The sequence below is a fragment of the Ambystoma mexicanum genome, chromosome 9 (assembly GCF_040938575.1).
Source record: "Ambystoma mexicanum isolate Mex_15411 chromosome 9, UKY_AmexF1_1, whole genome shotgun sequence".
Lineage (NCBI taxonomy): Eukaryota > Metazoa > Chordata > Amphibia > Caudata > Ambystomatidae > Ambystoma > Ambystoma mexicanum.
The window spans coordinates 796062743-796078489 of record NC_090931.1 but is presented as its reverse complement, the minus strand read 5'-3'; the positions used below and the strand labels follow the sequence as shown (position 1 = coordinate 796078489).

Sequence of the window (15747 nt, the reverse complement as noted above, 5' to 3'; positions counted from 1 at the left end):
CTCGCGGGTACTTTGGTAGTCGCCTCTCACCTTTCCATTGCTCAGCTCTTCTGCATTCCCACATACCCAAGAATTTCCCTCCAGTAAAACAACGTGCTGAACAGAGGAATACAATATGTGGGATGCAAGTTACACCCCCACATCCCCAGGATTTCTCACAAACTCACGTCACGCACAACCGGTCAAAAACAGCACACTAAAGTTGTGACTCACTCGAATAGATAGTGGCCCACTGTGCCTCGCGTAACACAGACTCCTAAGGTTATAAGTCATGTGTAAAAAGGCTGTCAACAGTCGGTGAATTCTCGTGCGAAGAAACCTTACTTTGCTTCTTTCCAGCGGTTGGTCGTTGGTAATTGACTATCTGGTTTCATACCCACTTGTCTGCTGCTAAACTTAGCTCGCAAAAAATCCAATTCGACATTTCTTAAGGATTGCACACACGGGGAAAAGAACCACCACATGCTGTTCATTTTATTTTTAGACCAAGTATATTTTGACGCTACATTCAGAAAAATGCAATGTTACACTAAATGCTGTTACTTTAAAACGAATCATTGCTAGCACGGACCAAAAACAAGCAGTGGCAAAGCAACAGTTTTGGCTTTTGTGTAGGCATTGGATGGGCCATTACAAGTGGCCTAGGAAGGAAAAAGGAGGAGGTGGTGATCGCAGCTCTGCTAGCATGTCAGCAGAGTCTATCATGGCGCATGTTGGGTGATCCCACCATTTGGTCTGCGTGTTGCTCCTCGCCAGGGAGCGGGTGCATATAAGCGGTGAGCATTACCAAGCACTTTCGGCATGAAGAGCACTGGTGGCACCAAAGACAAGGTGGAGCAGCAAGGCGCTGCTAGGACCACACTGCTGATGGCCACTGTAGCATGGATCGGAAGTAGATGGAGGGTTGATGGATGCCACCTGCCATATGGGGGCAGTGATGTAGACTATAGACTATGACTTGATGAATCATGAAGCTTCTCGTCGGAATGACTTTCGAAACAGACCTGTGTCATCACCGTGGCAGGACATTCAACTTTTCTGCCCTTACGCAGTGGTCTTCAAACTGTGGGGCTGCCCCGCACACCTCACGGGGGCCCCGAAGGTTGGCCGGGTCGCAAGGCTCTTCAAACATGCATTGACAAAGCCAACAGTTTGGGCTTTTGTGTAGGTATGGGATAGCCATTAATATAATGGTACTACTTGGCCATAAGATCTCAGCAGCTGGAAAATGGAAGGATTAGCTGGGCATATAGCAATAGCGGCCAAATGTCCATCTACCTCAAGCTCAAAGAGATCCAAGCAGGCTGAGTTTAAGGGCGGGCAGGGGCAGGTAGTGGGTGAGAATAGCCATAATGATCATCATGGCCGTGTACAGTCAATGAGTTGGTAAATAACCACATGGCATCTCCCTGTATGCCAATGCAATTGTTTCGGCATATAGGTGACGCTTAATAGCCCATACTAAAAAGAAGTACAGTGACTGCTTTATAAGCAGATATACCATCATGGGGGGCCAGCAACACTATTTTGTACGCAAGGGGGGCTCGATTAGAATATTTTCGCTTGGGGGTGGGGATGGGGAACTCATGGTATCAAAAGGAGAGTCACAAACAACAGATGCAAGTTCAACAGCTTTATTTATAACTTTGTAAGGGGCTGGAGCCTTCCTAACTTGCCCTAAATCTACAGTGGGAGTAAACTCGACCATAAAGTAAAAGTAAAACAGTCCTAGTCAGTACAGTCAAAACAAAAAAGGTTCTAAACTAAATGCCTGCCCTAATTGCAATACAAAAAGGTGCAAAGGAAACATACAAAAAATGAAAACGATAGTGTTCTCAACAAAAGGATCAGGATGGCAAGCGGTTTGAAGCAATAATGAATCCCTTCCCCACAAGTTCACCTTGGGACAATGGAATTCGAGGGCACAGGCAGCACAGTTTATCCCAGTGTGGCATACTCTGGTTTACTGGGGCGAGTCAACAGAATGTTCAGGCTTCTTTCATAATCAAATGTTAATTTGGACTTTGCAAAAACAAAGGTTCCAAAAGTTTTCCACAAATAGATTTCTTTGCCTTGAAAAAAAAAACCTTAATAGTCGCAATCTTTCATAAAGGTCTCAGGGATACCCTTCCTCAAGCTTTCTTTGTCGGAGTCTTTCGAGATGGCATAGGTTTGGCTTCTAACTATGCCTGACCACTTCGACAACCATTACCTTCACTTTCGCCCAATGTTTTCTGGTACTTGTAGTTGCAAGATTATTGGCTTCTCTCTGTCGGGCTCGAGCCACTCTTAATATTACTAGTTTCTCTCAGTCGGGGGTCAGACCTCTTCTTTCACATCAGCCTCCCTCAGTCGAGCTCAGGCCTTCAATACCTTTTCCACAGTTCACACAAGACTCCCTCAGTATGGCTCAGGATTGAAATGCGTTCTCCAGCTCACACAAGCTCCCCTTGATCGGGTGCAAGCTCCAAATCAGGTTATTTTCCATTTCCAACAATCCCTTTTGCCTCAGGACTTTGAATAATCAGGCAAGTTACTACAGAGACTGGACTGTGCTGTATCCAACAGCAGGACCACTCTGTGTACATTGTATCGCCCTGTCTCTTTAAAGTGTTGATTTCTTTACTCGCGGTTGCCGTATTACACACAACCTTGTCTTGAGGCAGTTACTTTCAAGCAAAAACATTCAGGCCTTTGTTCTTCTCTTTTGTTAATTCACCGTCTGTGTTTTAATATCGTTGTGTCCCCAAGTTCAAGGTTCCTTTACTCGTAGCTTTATCGAACTTCCCCAATTCAATCATTCACCGGGAGTGATGAAGGCTTCTCAACAAGGTTCCCCAGAAGGACGACTTCCAGCTCGGGTGATCAGCTGCTTGTTGCAAGTGCAGCTCTTTTGCCTGGCTTTCTTAAGACTTCTGCACAGCTCTTAAAGTCCTCTGGCTTTCTGCCCTCTAATCTCGCATTTGCAGCAGCTCCTGAAGTCTGGTCCCTTCTCACTCCTAGCCTCGCTCAGAGTGTACCTGTGTGCTCCGCCTTTTATCCCAGGTGGAATAAAACAGGTTTCAGGTGGTAACGATTGGAAAGGGAGGCCTGACGTTGCCTGGCCTCATTACCAGGACAGAGCCATTGAAACGTCAGAGGTAATCTTCATGACTCTGTTCCTGATCTTCCTCGTGCCAGTAGTACTGATAGAGTAGGAAGGGTAAGGATGATGGGAGTTGTAGTGTCCTACAAAGTAAGTTGGGATAGGGGTACAGAGTATGTCCAAATGGGAGGGGAACAAAAACGGTGGGGTTGGCATTTTCTCCTGCATTAAGAAGCAGAATTTTTAAAGGTGTTTTATAAGGAAGGGGTATTAATCACTGGTGTTATGTGAGGTAGAATTTGTGCCGCCCTGGTTGCTATCCCAGGTTTGTTTTCCAATAAAGGATAAGGTTGTGGGGAGTTGGTATAACAGTAACCTACAAAAGGCTGAGGGGGTGTCAGGTAAGGAAGTTGAAGCAGGGGAGGGGGAATACCATGTCTCACCTTTAGGTGTTCTCCCCCATGGTCCCCAGAGATCCTTTACCCAGGTGATCCTCCCTCACTTGTCCACCCCCAGGGTTGGAATCCAAAAACAATGGTCCGCACCTGGCCACCTGAGTGCGGAATCCCTGGGTTGCAGCAGTGAGAACACCTTCAGGTTTCCCAAAGGGTGCACATAAAAAGGTTTGAATACCACTGCCTTACAGGTTGTGTGGTACTGTACCGTAGCTATTTACCTCTCTGAAGGACACTTATTTATGTACATTAAGCCAGCATCTGAACTGATTGCACATCCGACTGCCAGACCCCAATGACTTGTCCATCCTGACTGTTAAAGCTTGAGGGGGAGTTGATGATGGGCTACTAGCATATTTGGGCAAAGTTATGCCCAAATAGCCCTCCCTTGCTCTAGGTCTCTCTATAGGCATAACACTAGCTGAGTTGGTGCATTAAAGCTTCCTCAGTTTTTGGCGCATTTCTGTGGGTGGCTTGCTATCCAGTGCCTGTTTCACCGACAGGTCAGCTGGTGAAAGCCCCAGAACCTGTAATGCTTGACCTGCCCGGATCATGTGTCGACTTTTTATTTCTTGTCACCATGGTTCTTAACGCTGTTTTGATGTTTTTTTATGCTTTAATCTTCATGGATTTTAATTTCTTCACTTCTTGTTCGAAAACTGTCCAGCGCCATGATGCCTCTTTGGAGACTAATGTGTTTGCGCTTCACAACCAATAAATCAAAAACAAAATCATAGGTATTTGCCAGGCACTGTCTTAATAGTACTACCTGGTCATAAGATGGCAACAGCTACAAAATGGTAGAGTACCTGGGCATATGGTGTCAGTGCTTGGCAAACGTCAATCTAATACCTACTCACAGGCCAAAACTGTTGGCTTTTCCTATGTTTGTTTTTAACAGGACTTTGGTGCAAAGAACAGATGCGAAGATGCAGCCATTGCTTTTGTATCAATTAGATAAAAAGGTATGCAGTGTTAATAACAAAAAAAAATAACGACAAACATTTTCAATGACACCTGAATAACAACAAAATAGTCACATTCTTTAGTAAAAGTATATATGGGGTGTGGGTGATGGGGGGGGTAAAAAGGCTGTCGAAACAGGGGGCTTGAGAGAACCCCCCCAACCTTAAAAAAAATAAAAATATCTACTTTTTTGTTATTTAAGTGTCACTGAAAATATATATATGTCTTTATTTTGGTTGTCTTTATAAACACATGGAACTGGATAAAAACACTTGGTTAAGATATTTCTATTACACCATGAGCTCATTTACAGTGGCAGTTACGTTTTTAACTCTCAGAAGACAGCTTAGAAATTGCACTGGCAGGTCTCAGAGCAGAACATTTCATCTTACTGTATGCTAGAGCTAGCTCAATGAGACCCTATGAGGGTGCGTTTTGCAGAGAGGGGCAAGGGGTGGGAGAGGATGACCATAGGGGTTATTAGCATGGCCATGGGGGTAAGCAGGGGGGTGAGGATGGATTAATTACAAAACAACGCCGACAGGTTATGTGTCCCTCCTCACACCCCACCTCCCTTCTGTCTGTACTCAAATGCAATATCGGCTAATAGGTTAGGTGGCACTAAAACACCAACAAGTAGCCAAAAGTAAAAAAAAAAAAAAAAAATTAAAAAAAAGGAACAATTTCAGACCATCACAGGACAACAATAACCCGCCTCAGTGGAGGAAAGAAATGTATTAAATCATTTCAACATAACTCCTTTAGTCTCTCAGCGGGATTCTCTCGCTGAACAGAAAAGACCGTGGTGGCATATTTTGAGCAACCATTTGAATTGTAGTTCCCGTTTATGTTCAATGGGATGCAGTTGTGGGGATAAGGAAAACAGAATACCGGTGTTACTAGAAAGGCTCTACACATACAATCAGAACGTCTGCTCGGGACGATGTAGGCAGGGATTGATTGGAGGAGGAACAAAAAAAGGTGAGGGCTCTCTATTCCAAGCATCTACTGAAAAGTACAAGTACTGACCGATCACATGCATGAAGTTGGGAAATGCCTTTTCTGCCCCATTATAAGAAAGGAAGTCACTCTGTGAAGATGCAATACTTTCCCATTGGAAGCACAACAGGTCTTGTGATAAGTGATACTATACCATTAGAAATTGTCTATTATTTTAGGCAGCAGTCCTGCTGAGAGCGCGATTCCAATTCATCCACGGGAGATGCAGCAGTACTGCATTCATGAGGGGTGTGGCAGTCCTGTCAAGAGGTACCAGTACTAATTCAAAAAGAGGTGTGGCTGTACTGCTGATAACTGCTAGTCGTAGCTTAATAAGTAGTCGTCTGATGAGAAGCAACAATACTGCCCCACTTGGGTAGTCTGCTGGGAAGAAAAACCCCAAAATATAAGCATAACTGAATGGTCTATAAGTCCAGCACCTGTTCTCAGTAGAACTTTAGATGAATAGTGTTCCTGTCGAGAAGTAACAGTATTCCGCCATTAGACGAACGACAGTAGCGTCATGATAGAATTAGGGCTACTCCTTATGCCTACACTTTTAATTTCCCTTCCCAAATCAGGTGCTGTACAACTGTGGGGCCATCCTACCAAGGCAGAGCAAACTAGACAAGCCTCAGAGCTTTGAAATCAGTACAGTTGTGATGGGGGGAGAGGAGGGGGAGAGGAGAAGGAAAGAAGCGACGAAAGAAGAGAGGAGAGACGAACGAAGAGAAGAGAGGGACGGACGAACCAAGAGAAGAGACGAACGAAGAGAAGAAAGAAGAAGAAACCCAGTTCAAATACACACCCTTTCCCGTCCTGGTATCACTCAACTAAGCATGTTTCTCACTTGACCTTGGGTCTAAAATCTCCCTTAACTTAATACTACACCAGAAGGTCACCATTTTAAAATCAAGCTGCCCTTAATCATTACACCACCCCACACAGGGTACCAGAGAACAATCTCACAACCCATTGGATTAGCAAATAGGCTCAAAGTTTGATTTTTCAAAATAAAAAATAAAAAAACACTGGTACAACCATCCAGACGTTGCCTCGGTTATGGTACCACATTTAACTGTACCACGCCACCACAATCCACCACTATCCTGTTTTCTATCAACATGCTACAGACTTCATACTTTTTAGAGCAGGTTGTCAAATAAAGTGGGCGGTTTTCCAAAAGCAATCTTGGTTTCTGCCTGCTGCCATCAGTTAAAACTAACTAGGCAAATGCATTTCGGGGAAGGAGTTGGAAAGTGGTGGTTCATACAGATTTTTCTCAGAGGAGCTCAGAAACCGCCCTTAAGTGGGAGAAGGGCCCAGTCTCCAGAACAACCCAGGAATTCGCAAACGTTTGCTTGCATGGCTCTGGCTCCTAGGGCAACCGCCCCAGTGCTATAGCCTCAGCAGGAAACATGTAAACCCAAAGCCACCATAACCCGGTAGTGTCTTTGGGGTCACCCACTTATCCCCACTATAAAAAGGGGCCTTTAATGGCTAAGGGGCCTTCCAGTGCAGATGTTTTGCAATGTTGGTTTACAGCCTGAACAATTCCCTCTGTGTTGTACAGAGCAGCGAGGTGGCTTTAATGTGCTATGAGGCAAAAAAAAAAAACTATTTACATTTAGGGGCAGACATAACGCACTTACTTTATTAATTCTGTCGACACCCCTCCCTTGCCTTTAGTTACAAACTACATTCACCTCTTAAACGTCCTAATCTTAGATTAGGTTGCCTTGGCAGCCCAGAATTATTCGGGAATTTAGCTGCAGTACCATAAATAAACATGGCAGTATTTTTGCTAACATATCTACCAAGATTGCCCGACCACACCCTCGGGCCCCTCACGTGCCCAACAATACTTGATCTCCGTCTTGTAATACTCCAAAACAGCTTTGAAACACCTTGTATATCTCATTAGCTTAAGACATACTTTTCTGTGTGCCCTTTCTCTAGAGGATAGCCCATGTGTAATGGACGAATACACATCCATACTAATACAAGCATTTAGCCCTGCTTAACTATGTCCCTGTGTTAGTACTTCACCCTTGCCCATGCTATTCATTTCAGCAAACGAAAGCCTGGCTACACCGGCTAGGGGGTACAATACGGCTTAGAAAAACTTTGAAACGTTTACTTTGGTGATTTTTATTCAATACCAAATCAATCATAGTAACACAACTGAACATATCTGTACTAATGCAGTAGCTTCATCAGATACATTTAAAATGGGCAAAAAAAGAATGTAATGAAGCCACAACTGCTACCACTCATTAGGGGGCACACAGTGAAACCAGCCAACAAGTAACAAGGGTTAAGTTTAAAAGAAAACATAACCTAGCTGTTTTTATTAATATAGCAGCACACCCAAAGGCCTCCGAGCGCCGACCATGGGTCGATCATTGCCATCTACTGTACTCACACGGTAGCACACTCAGAAAAAATAAGAGACAGTGGACCTCATTACGGGTCTGGCGGTAACCCTGCCGGTGATACCGGTGGGTTGCTGCCGGATCCGTAAATAATTACCAGCGCCTCACTTCCCGGTAACACCGGGGTATTATGACCCCGGTGACTGGGAAGTCAGGCGCTGGTAGATTTTGTAAGTCCCCATTCTCATGGACTTCCATAGGACTCCATGGGAATGGGGACCACGGAAGCAGCGGTGCTTTCGTGAAACTCTGCGGGTGGGTGCTGTTCCGGTGTGACTCTGGCAGGCAGGACTGCACCTGTCCGCAGAGTCGTACTGTGCCGGTCCAGTAACAGTGTCAGTGGGCTTACCAGCACCGTTGTTACCAGAAAAATCTGGTTTCGTTCAGTTGAATGAAACTTTGCACACCAAAAAAAAAATACAATAAATAATTACAGTACTATTAGATACAAAGAGATATAAGCATGGTATATATGCATACAGAATTAAAATATCGTAGTCCCAAATGGAAGGAAAGAAAGAATAGAAACAATTCCTTATTTAGCCTCAAAATAAGATCTTCCCAAAATACAAAATTCCCCAAATTTATCAAAAGCTAAACTCAATATTGTGTACATATCCATCTACCAAGAAAATGCATTTACTGCGCAGCAAAAATAAGGCAGTGAGTGAACAGATTGGTAGGAAGTTAGTTAAAGCATTATGAATTTGTGTAATTTATCAGGTGAGCAGAGAATAAAAAAAACTTTGCTGGTTTTCAAAAAGTAGTTAATAGAATAACCATTCCCACATAATGCTTTTTTGTTTCCAAATAGCAAGCATTATTAAATGGCAACAGGGGTTTTGCTGTACACTGACGAAAAGGAGTGCTTAATAATAGACCCAGCATAGAAACATCATAGGCTATGTTTTTTTTTTTTAATTTATCATTGCAATGGCTTGGAATGCGCTTCGGATGACCATAGTCTATGCAAACATGAAAATAAAAGCATTAAATTGCATGGGAATAGTAATTAGAATGATATGATTATTCAATTTCTAGCAGAGTTGACTAGTTTAAAACATTACAAAAATCATGCAGAACATCGTGTTCAGGTGCAGAGACGCCTGCTAGGTCAGTTAACATGTGAGAGCTGGACCGAATTTTTCACAGGACTCCACTGTATTCTATGGGTTGCAGCCCAAGAGGAGGGAATGGGGATTATGAATTATTTATCAACCCCCAGGACAACTGTATTCAGTTCAGGGCTCTGTTATACTTTACATGCAGAACACATGCACACTGAATAATATGCAATCACATAAATTACATGCACAGTTGTAAAAGATACAAAAGCATGTCCTCTTGTATGTACCATCAGGTTATTGAGAAATGTTGATTCCTTGGTTTCTAGCTACTTCTATAATGAAGACATTTTAGAATATTTGTCCAATAGGGCCTGCTGCTGTTATTTTAACTCAGTCTTCTGAGATGTAATGTCTCAATTATGAACACTTTTGAACAGCGCCTTATTTCGAATACTCTATCCAATATATAGATTTGCAATCACTGAGGATAAAGCAGCTCAGTCATGTAGGGATATGCAAATTTGAGTTTTTACCACACTACTCACTCGCTTATTGCAAAACCCTCGTCCTAGGTCTCGGGTTAAGCTGTGGAAGGAGCAAAGTGACCTTGGTGTAAGGATGATGCCCTTGAAATCTGTCATATTCATAATAACAATGAACACCAGGGCCTTAAACAGATATGATCCACATTATGCTAAGATTGCTCAATCCATACAACGTATTTGTAACTGAGCGACATTAAAGTGTGGCATGTTAAAGTGCAACAATGTCAGATCCGCCAGAGTGCCTAAAGATCATAGTGATCTAGCTGCAATATACGCCGCTAATACGCAATTCTTCTGACGCCGGAAACCACTTCACTTGGCTAAATGTGAAGCAGGCGTGATAAAATGCAACGTATTGACAACCTCCCCGGGTAACAGTTAAAAGTGTTTGATACGCTATTTTTTCAACCTGTTATTAAGTCATTGAAACCATAGCAAGTAGTGTTTTCCGTGCACTCAATGTTGACACTCAACTCTGCTCTCATAGTCCACACTCCAACATGGAATGCTTACTGCCCCCGCTCCTCCCTCAGTCGAACGTTTTTGGCTCAATCTCAGGTAGCCAACTCATTTACATGGTGCCCTACGCAAAAGCCAAAGATGCAAGTTGTTTAACGTAAATCGTCCATAAACTATTTTCTTGTACCAAAGCATATCCATTGATGTAAGATGCACGGAGGAAAACGCTCACTGTAAGTATGTGATATTTTTAACAAGCCAAATACCCCCCCCCCCCCCCACGAATACCTGGGACCACGTTTAAGTTGCATTCAAAGCAGTAAGAATGGACTTTCCGCCGCTTTGTCGTACTCACCTGCCCTCTGCACCTTTCCTCCCCGGGCGCAAACTTGTGGAAAGCAAGTAAAGGAAGAATGTGGCGGTGCCAAAGATCACGAAGAAGCCAGTCAGAGAGCGCATGCTGCTTGGGCTCGCCTCAGAGGACTGAGCCGGGCTGTGTAATCCAACCCAGGCGTACGGAACCGCTAAACGAGGGATTCGGGACCGGGGGGGGGCTGAGAAGCACAGTGACACCCTATATTAGTACACTCCAGCCGCTAAGCGGCAGGTAATACTAGAACTGCACACGCCCGTATGGAGAAATAGAAAGAGGACAAGTTTATAATCCGTACTGTAAATAACAGCCGGTCCCTTGGAAAACGGCCCCTGAGCTCTTGTTCTTATAACTTTAACAAAATAGTTCAAGTCTCACGCGCGTATATCCAGCATCATAGATTTAAAAAAAAACACATGCGTCTAGTAACAATTTCGTCAAGATTGTTTTGCTACCTTTCACTTTCAATTGTAAAGAGGTTTTTTTTTCTCATTATAACGCTTACACTTAGCTCATCTTGATTGGATGAGTGATCCCGATCCAAAGCTACTGCGTCCTTATCGTTTAGGAGAGCGAGCACTCTGCAAACATGGCTGCCAAATACTACAACAACTTACTGTACTTGTCAAAGTCATATAATGTTCCTTCATGGAAACTGCTAAAGAGTTTATTCCAGTCTTTACCAGGAATTTTATCTAAAATGCTTACGCAATTCTCATCACATGCATACTTGCCAACATTGCGTTCATTCAGTGGTAGATTTTTAAAAAAGTTTTAAAATACTAATTTACAGAGCTCTCAAATGTTTCATTTGCCTGAGCAATTAGCATAAGGATGTTATCACAAGAAATAATGCATGAACGTTCACTGATGGCATCATGCGAAATGAAATCATATGTTATAGAAACCAGCTCACATCTCCATACCACATACCTGTCAACTCACCTGCTTTTGGCGAGTGCCTCCCCCACTCCCTGCCATAGAGCATAGATACCCATACATTGGTGTACTGAGTGCAGGGGAGGGTAGGGGCAGGGAGGGCAAGATGCCTCCCCCATACATGCCAACATTCTCGTGCACCTGGGAGCGAGATCTTTCCAAAGAAATCGGGGGAGAGGAATGCCATAGGACTGCATTGGGGGTTTAAATATGTTAAGTGCGAGAAAGTAAAAAATGGCAATATTTTTTACTGGAAAATCGTGAGTCTCCCGCCTAAATCGGGAGGGTTGGCATGTATGCTCCCCCCAGAGGCTCTTTTGAGAGCCTGGCCGGGACATTTGTCAGTGGGACACCTCTCCCGTTCGGCACCTCAATGAGGGTGCCCAACGGGAAATGTGTCCTGCTGGCAGGACAATGTGTGCTGAGCAATTCTATAGCAAGACTGGAGGCGAGCATTATGCTTCAACTTCTATATTCTGTCTTCAGCAGTTTCAAATTTAAACATGAGAAAAAAAACAAACTGAAAAGGTAACTTTCTTTTCAGCACTTTTTTTTCTTGTTTAAAACTACAAGTTCCGTGCTTTCTGTATTCCCTCTAGCATTGTCTCTTTGCTATGACCACATCCTCTCCTTTTCCTGCTCTTCAAGCAGATAAGTTCCCTTTTGTCTTGTCTACTCCTTTAATTTGTTTATTAGCCTAGAATGAGCTATCAAGTTTGGGAGTAGTGAGATATATAGGAAGGGTATGTAGCCTGTGTATATCCTAGTAACCCCAGAGGTTAACATTAAGGGTGACCATTGGTTAACTCCTAGGTTTATTGTGTCAGACACATTTTCTTTTGCAGTGTTTCTGCGCGTGCGCACGAGAGATAGCGATTCGCGGGTTGAACCACGGTACCTCTTTCCACAGATGCGGCCGGGCTCTGACATTCTGGTGGAGGAGGGAGGCGAGTCCTGTGCCGCATTCCCGACACGCCCGGGGACTCGTCCTCTAACCTAACCGCAAAGCGAGCAGCCCCCACATTCGTAGAGGAGGTGCCTCAGGCCGTGTCGCGCTCTGACAACGTTCTGTGTACGGCACGGACAGTGAAGGGAGCCCGGCACCGTTATACTATCGGAAGATCATTAAATTAGCAGCATTAAGGAATAAAGCCTAACGTTCCACAGGCACAAAGCAGAGGAACAAATACGAGCTGCATCTCAGAGGCAACCCTCGTGGCAGCAGCTTATATACATACATTAAGTGACAGCAGCTTAGGCTGTGGGCAGGAAGCCACGTGATCAGCCAGAGGGCACAAGACAGGTGCCAGCCACAAAAAAAAAGAAAACAGAGAAGAAATATATATATATAAGAATTGGGAATAAGAAGGATTGTCCGTGGGCAATAGGGAACTAGCTCTGCTGGGGCTAGACGGACATCCTTCTTCACCCATTCACAGCCAACGTAGCAGCGGGCATGCAGTTGACACCGTAAAGGTAAAAAGGCACAAAGCACCACCATTATGTCCGAATTTGAGTGGAGCGAGGAGGAGCAGTCCCAGGACCTCGCCGCCAGCTTTAAACAGGTGCTGGGGAGCTCGTTGGCAGATGCAGTAGCTCAGGGGGTGCAACCCCTACACGAGAGGCTGGAGACCCTAGAGGCCATGCTGACCCAGCCTAAAGTGAGCACCTCGAAAAAGACCAGCAGGCCTACAGAAAATAAGGGGAGTAAACAGACCCGTAAGAGGGAGGACTCTTATGACCACCCAGGTCGACCATACGGGGTACCTGATAAGGCCCCAGAGGCTGCCGACGCGTTCACCAAGCTTAAACAAGCGTTCATGCATCGATCGGCTGTGCCAAGCCTCGAGACCCGTGCCCCAGGCGAAGACAATATGGGTACAGATGACCTGGGCTCAGAGGAAGAGCCAGCAGAGGACGAGCGATCCTCACTGGAGGAGGAGGAATGGGTGAAACCCAGCGGGAAAAGGGCCTGCAAGGAAAAACACCTACACGAAGAGCCAGAGGAGGAGGACGATATGTTAGACCCCGATAATATTCGGAACCCGAAAGCCTCCGATTGGCAACCATCACCGAGGGTAACGAAATATATGACCGCCAGACTAAGAAAGATGTGAGACAGCGCCTGAGAGCGGAATACCCACAGCCGGACCTGCCAGGCAAGGTCGCAGGGACCCCGGATTTAGATCCGAAGATGCTGGCCTTTGTCGCTAAGTCAAGCAAGGACCCTAGGAAAGGGATTGACAGATCTTGGCGGACCTGCCAAGAGAAGGTCCTGGATATTGCAGGTCCCCTAGCGAAGATGATGGACCTGGCCGAGAGTGCCAGAGACACTGGAGAGGAGATTGACCCCGAGGCACTCGCAAACCGGTCCCAGAGGGCAAACGCAAATTGCGCCATATCGTCTGAAAGAAGACAAGGGCTCTTACTCAAAATCGACCCCAAATTGAGCAACCTGGCAAACTACGAAGCGGGTGAAGCAGCCCAGGGTCTCCTATTCGGAGACACCTCTGGGAAAGTAATGGGCAAATTCGTCTCTACCTACACCTCCTTAGAGAAAGCTCCGACGTCCATTCACAGAATATTTATGGGCAGAGTTTTTGCTGGGACCGGCCACCATCGGGGGCGAGCGGCCGGTCGCCACCAGGGAGGAAGAAGACCCCATAACACAAGAGCCCAGTATTGGGAATCCAAGCAGCAAGACACCTTTTTTCCGACGAGAGGCTGCTTCCCCAGAGGTCGGAGAGGAAGAGGAGCCGGCTGAGGCCAGAACTTTACACCAGGTGAGAGAAGGACACTATCCTCCAGTGGGGGGGAGAACTCGGCTCTGCTGGTAGAGCTGGCGCAAGCTATCCAGCGATGCATGGGTGCTGCAAACAGTAAGAGGGTTACACATAGATTTCATACAGGAACAAGTGCAGGTAACTCCTTCCCCAGAGATCCACTTACAGCAAGCGGACCGGGCCAAGCTACACCACGAACTTCACCAGCTCCAGCTAAAGGGAGCCATAGAAAAGTGCAGAGTAGACCCGAGTTTTATCAGCCCTATGTTCTTAGTTTACAGGAAAGAGAAGGTGCAACCTATAATAAATTTAAAGGAGCTAAACAGCTGGGTAGTATACCACCATTTCAAGATGGAAGGCACACACCAGCTCCGAGATACTCAGAGAGGGAGACTGGCTGACCAGGATAGACCTGAAGGACACCTATCTCACCATGCCAGTACAGGCAGAGTTCAGGGACTTCCTGGCTTTCCGTTGGAAGGGACAACTGTGGCGTTTCAGCACAATGCCCTTCGGGCTAGCCTGAGCTCCTTGGGCTTTCACCAAGTTGATGAAGCCAGTAGCAGCAGCGATCCGGGAGAAGGTAATCCAGATGATCATATACCTGGACGACCTATTACTCCTAGCACAGGATCGACAAACGCTGGTGTATCAGACCTCTTGGGTGCAGGAACTTCTGCAGTCACTGGGTTTTCTAGTGAACAGAGAGACGTCTCAGACAAAGCCAGCTCAAAGACTAGACTTCCTTGGATTCGTTCTAGACACCAGAAAGGCAACTCTAGAACTACCGAACAGAAAGATCAAAGACATCAAGAAGGAAATCAGAGGCTGCCTGAAAGATCAAGAGATCTCGATCAGGAGACTAGCGAGGATAGTGGGGATGCTAGCCGCCTCCATCCACGCTATATTCCCAGGACCTCTACATTACCGGGCCCTCCAGAGGCTGAAGATCAGACACCTGCAAAAGGGTCTGAGATATCACCAGAGAGTGCCCCTGGATCAGGATTCTATCACGGAACTCGAGTGGTGGTTGAAGAATATGGACGCCTGGAATGGGCGTGCCATCTTTGGAGACCGACCAGACCTAGTGATAGAGTCGGACGCAAGCCGACAAGGTTGGGGAGAGAGATGCGGGTCTCTAGAGACCGGAGGGAAATGGAGCAAAGAAGAACTCCAGCTGCACAAACTGCCTGGAGCTTCTGGCAGGGTCATTTGCCATCAAAGCCTTCACCAGAGAGAGAGTGAGCTCCTGTCAAAATGGACAATATATTAGCCGTGAGATACCTAAATCACTTAGGCGGTACAAGGTCCAAACTGCTAGCAGAACTGGCAAAGGACTTCTGGCACTCCTGCCTCCAGTCGAGAACATCAGTGACAGCAGAATATCTACCGGGAGGACTAAACGTGAGAGCCGACAGGAACTCTCGCTACCTGACAGATTCCAGCGACTGGAATCTGGACCCAGAAACGTTCCGACAGCTGAATCTGAAGTGGGGCCCAGTACACTTCGATCTCTTTGTGTCACGTCTCAATACACAGACGATCAGCTTCTTCAGCTGGAGGCTGGACCCAGCCGCACAGGGCACAGACACATTTCTACAGTCATGGGCAGGAGAGATACATTACGCTTTTCCCCCCTTC

At 45.7% G+C, this 15747-nt stretch overlaps 1 protein-coding gene across 1 annotated transcript in view; it reads right to left on the bottom strand.

The window, feature by feature from the left end:
- The window catches only part of TMEM41A (transmembrane protein 41A), a 218607-nt gene extending 207971 nt beyond the window's left edge, over positions 1–10636 (bottom strand). The window contains exon 1 of the mRNA XM_069615745.1: positions 10367–10636. Coding sequence (XP_069471846.1) covers positions 10367–10470 — 104 coding nt within the window. The 5' untranslated portion in view covers positions 10471–10636. The remainder of the gene's footprint in view (positions 1–10366) is intronic.
- Positions 10637–15747: the final 5111 nt, after the last annotated feature.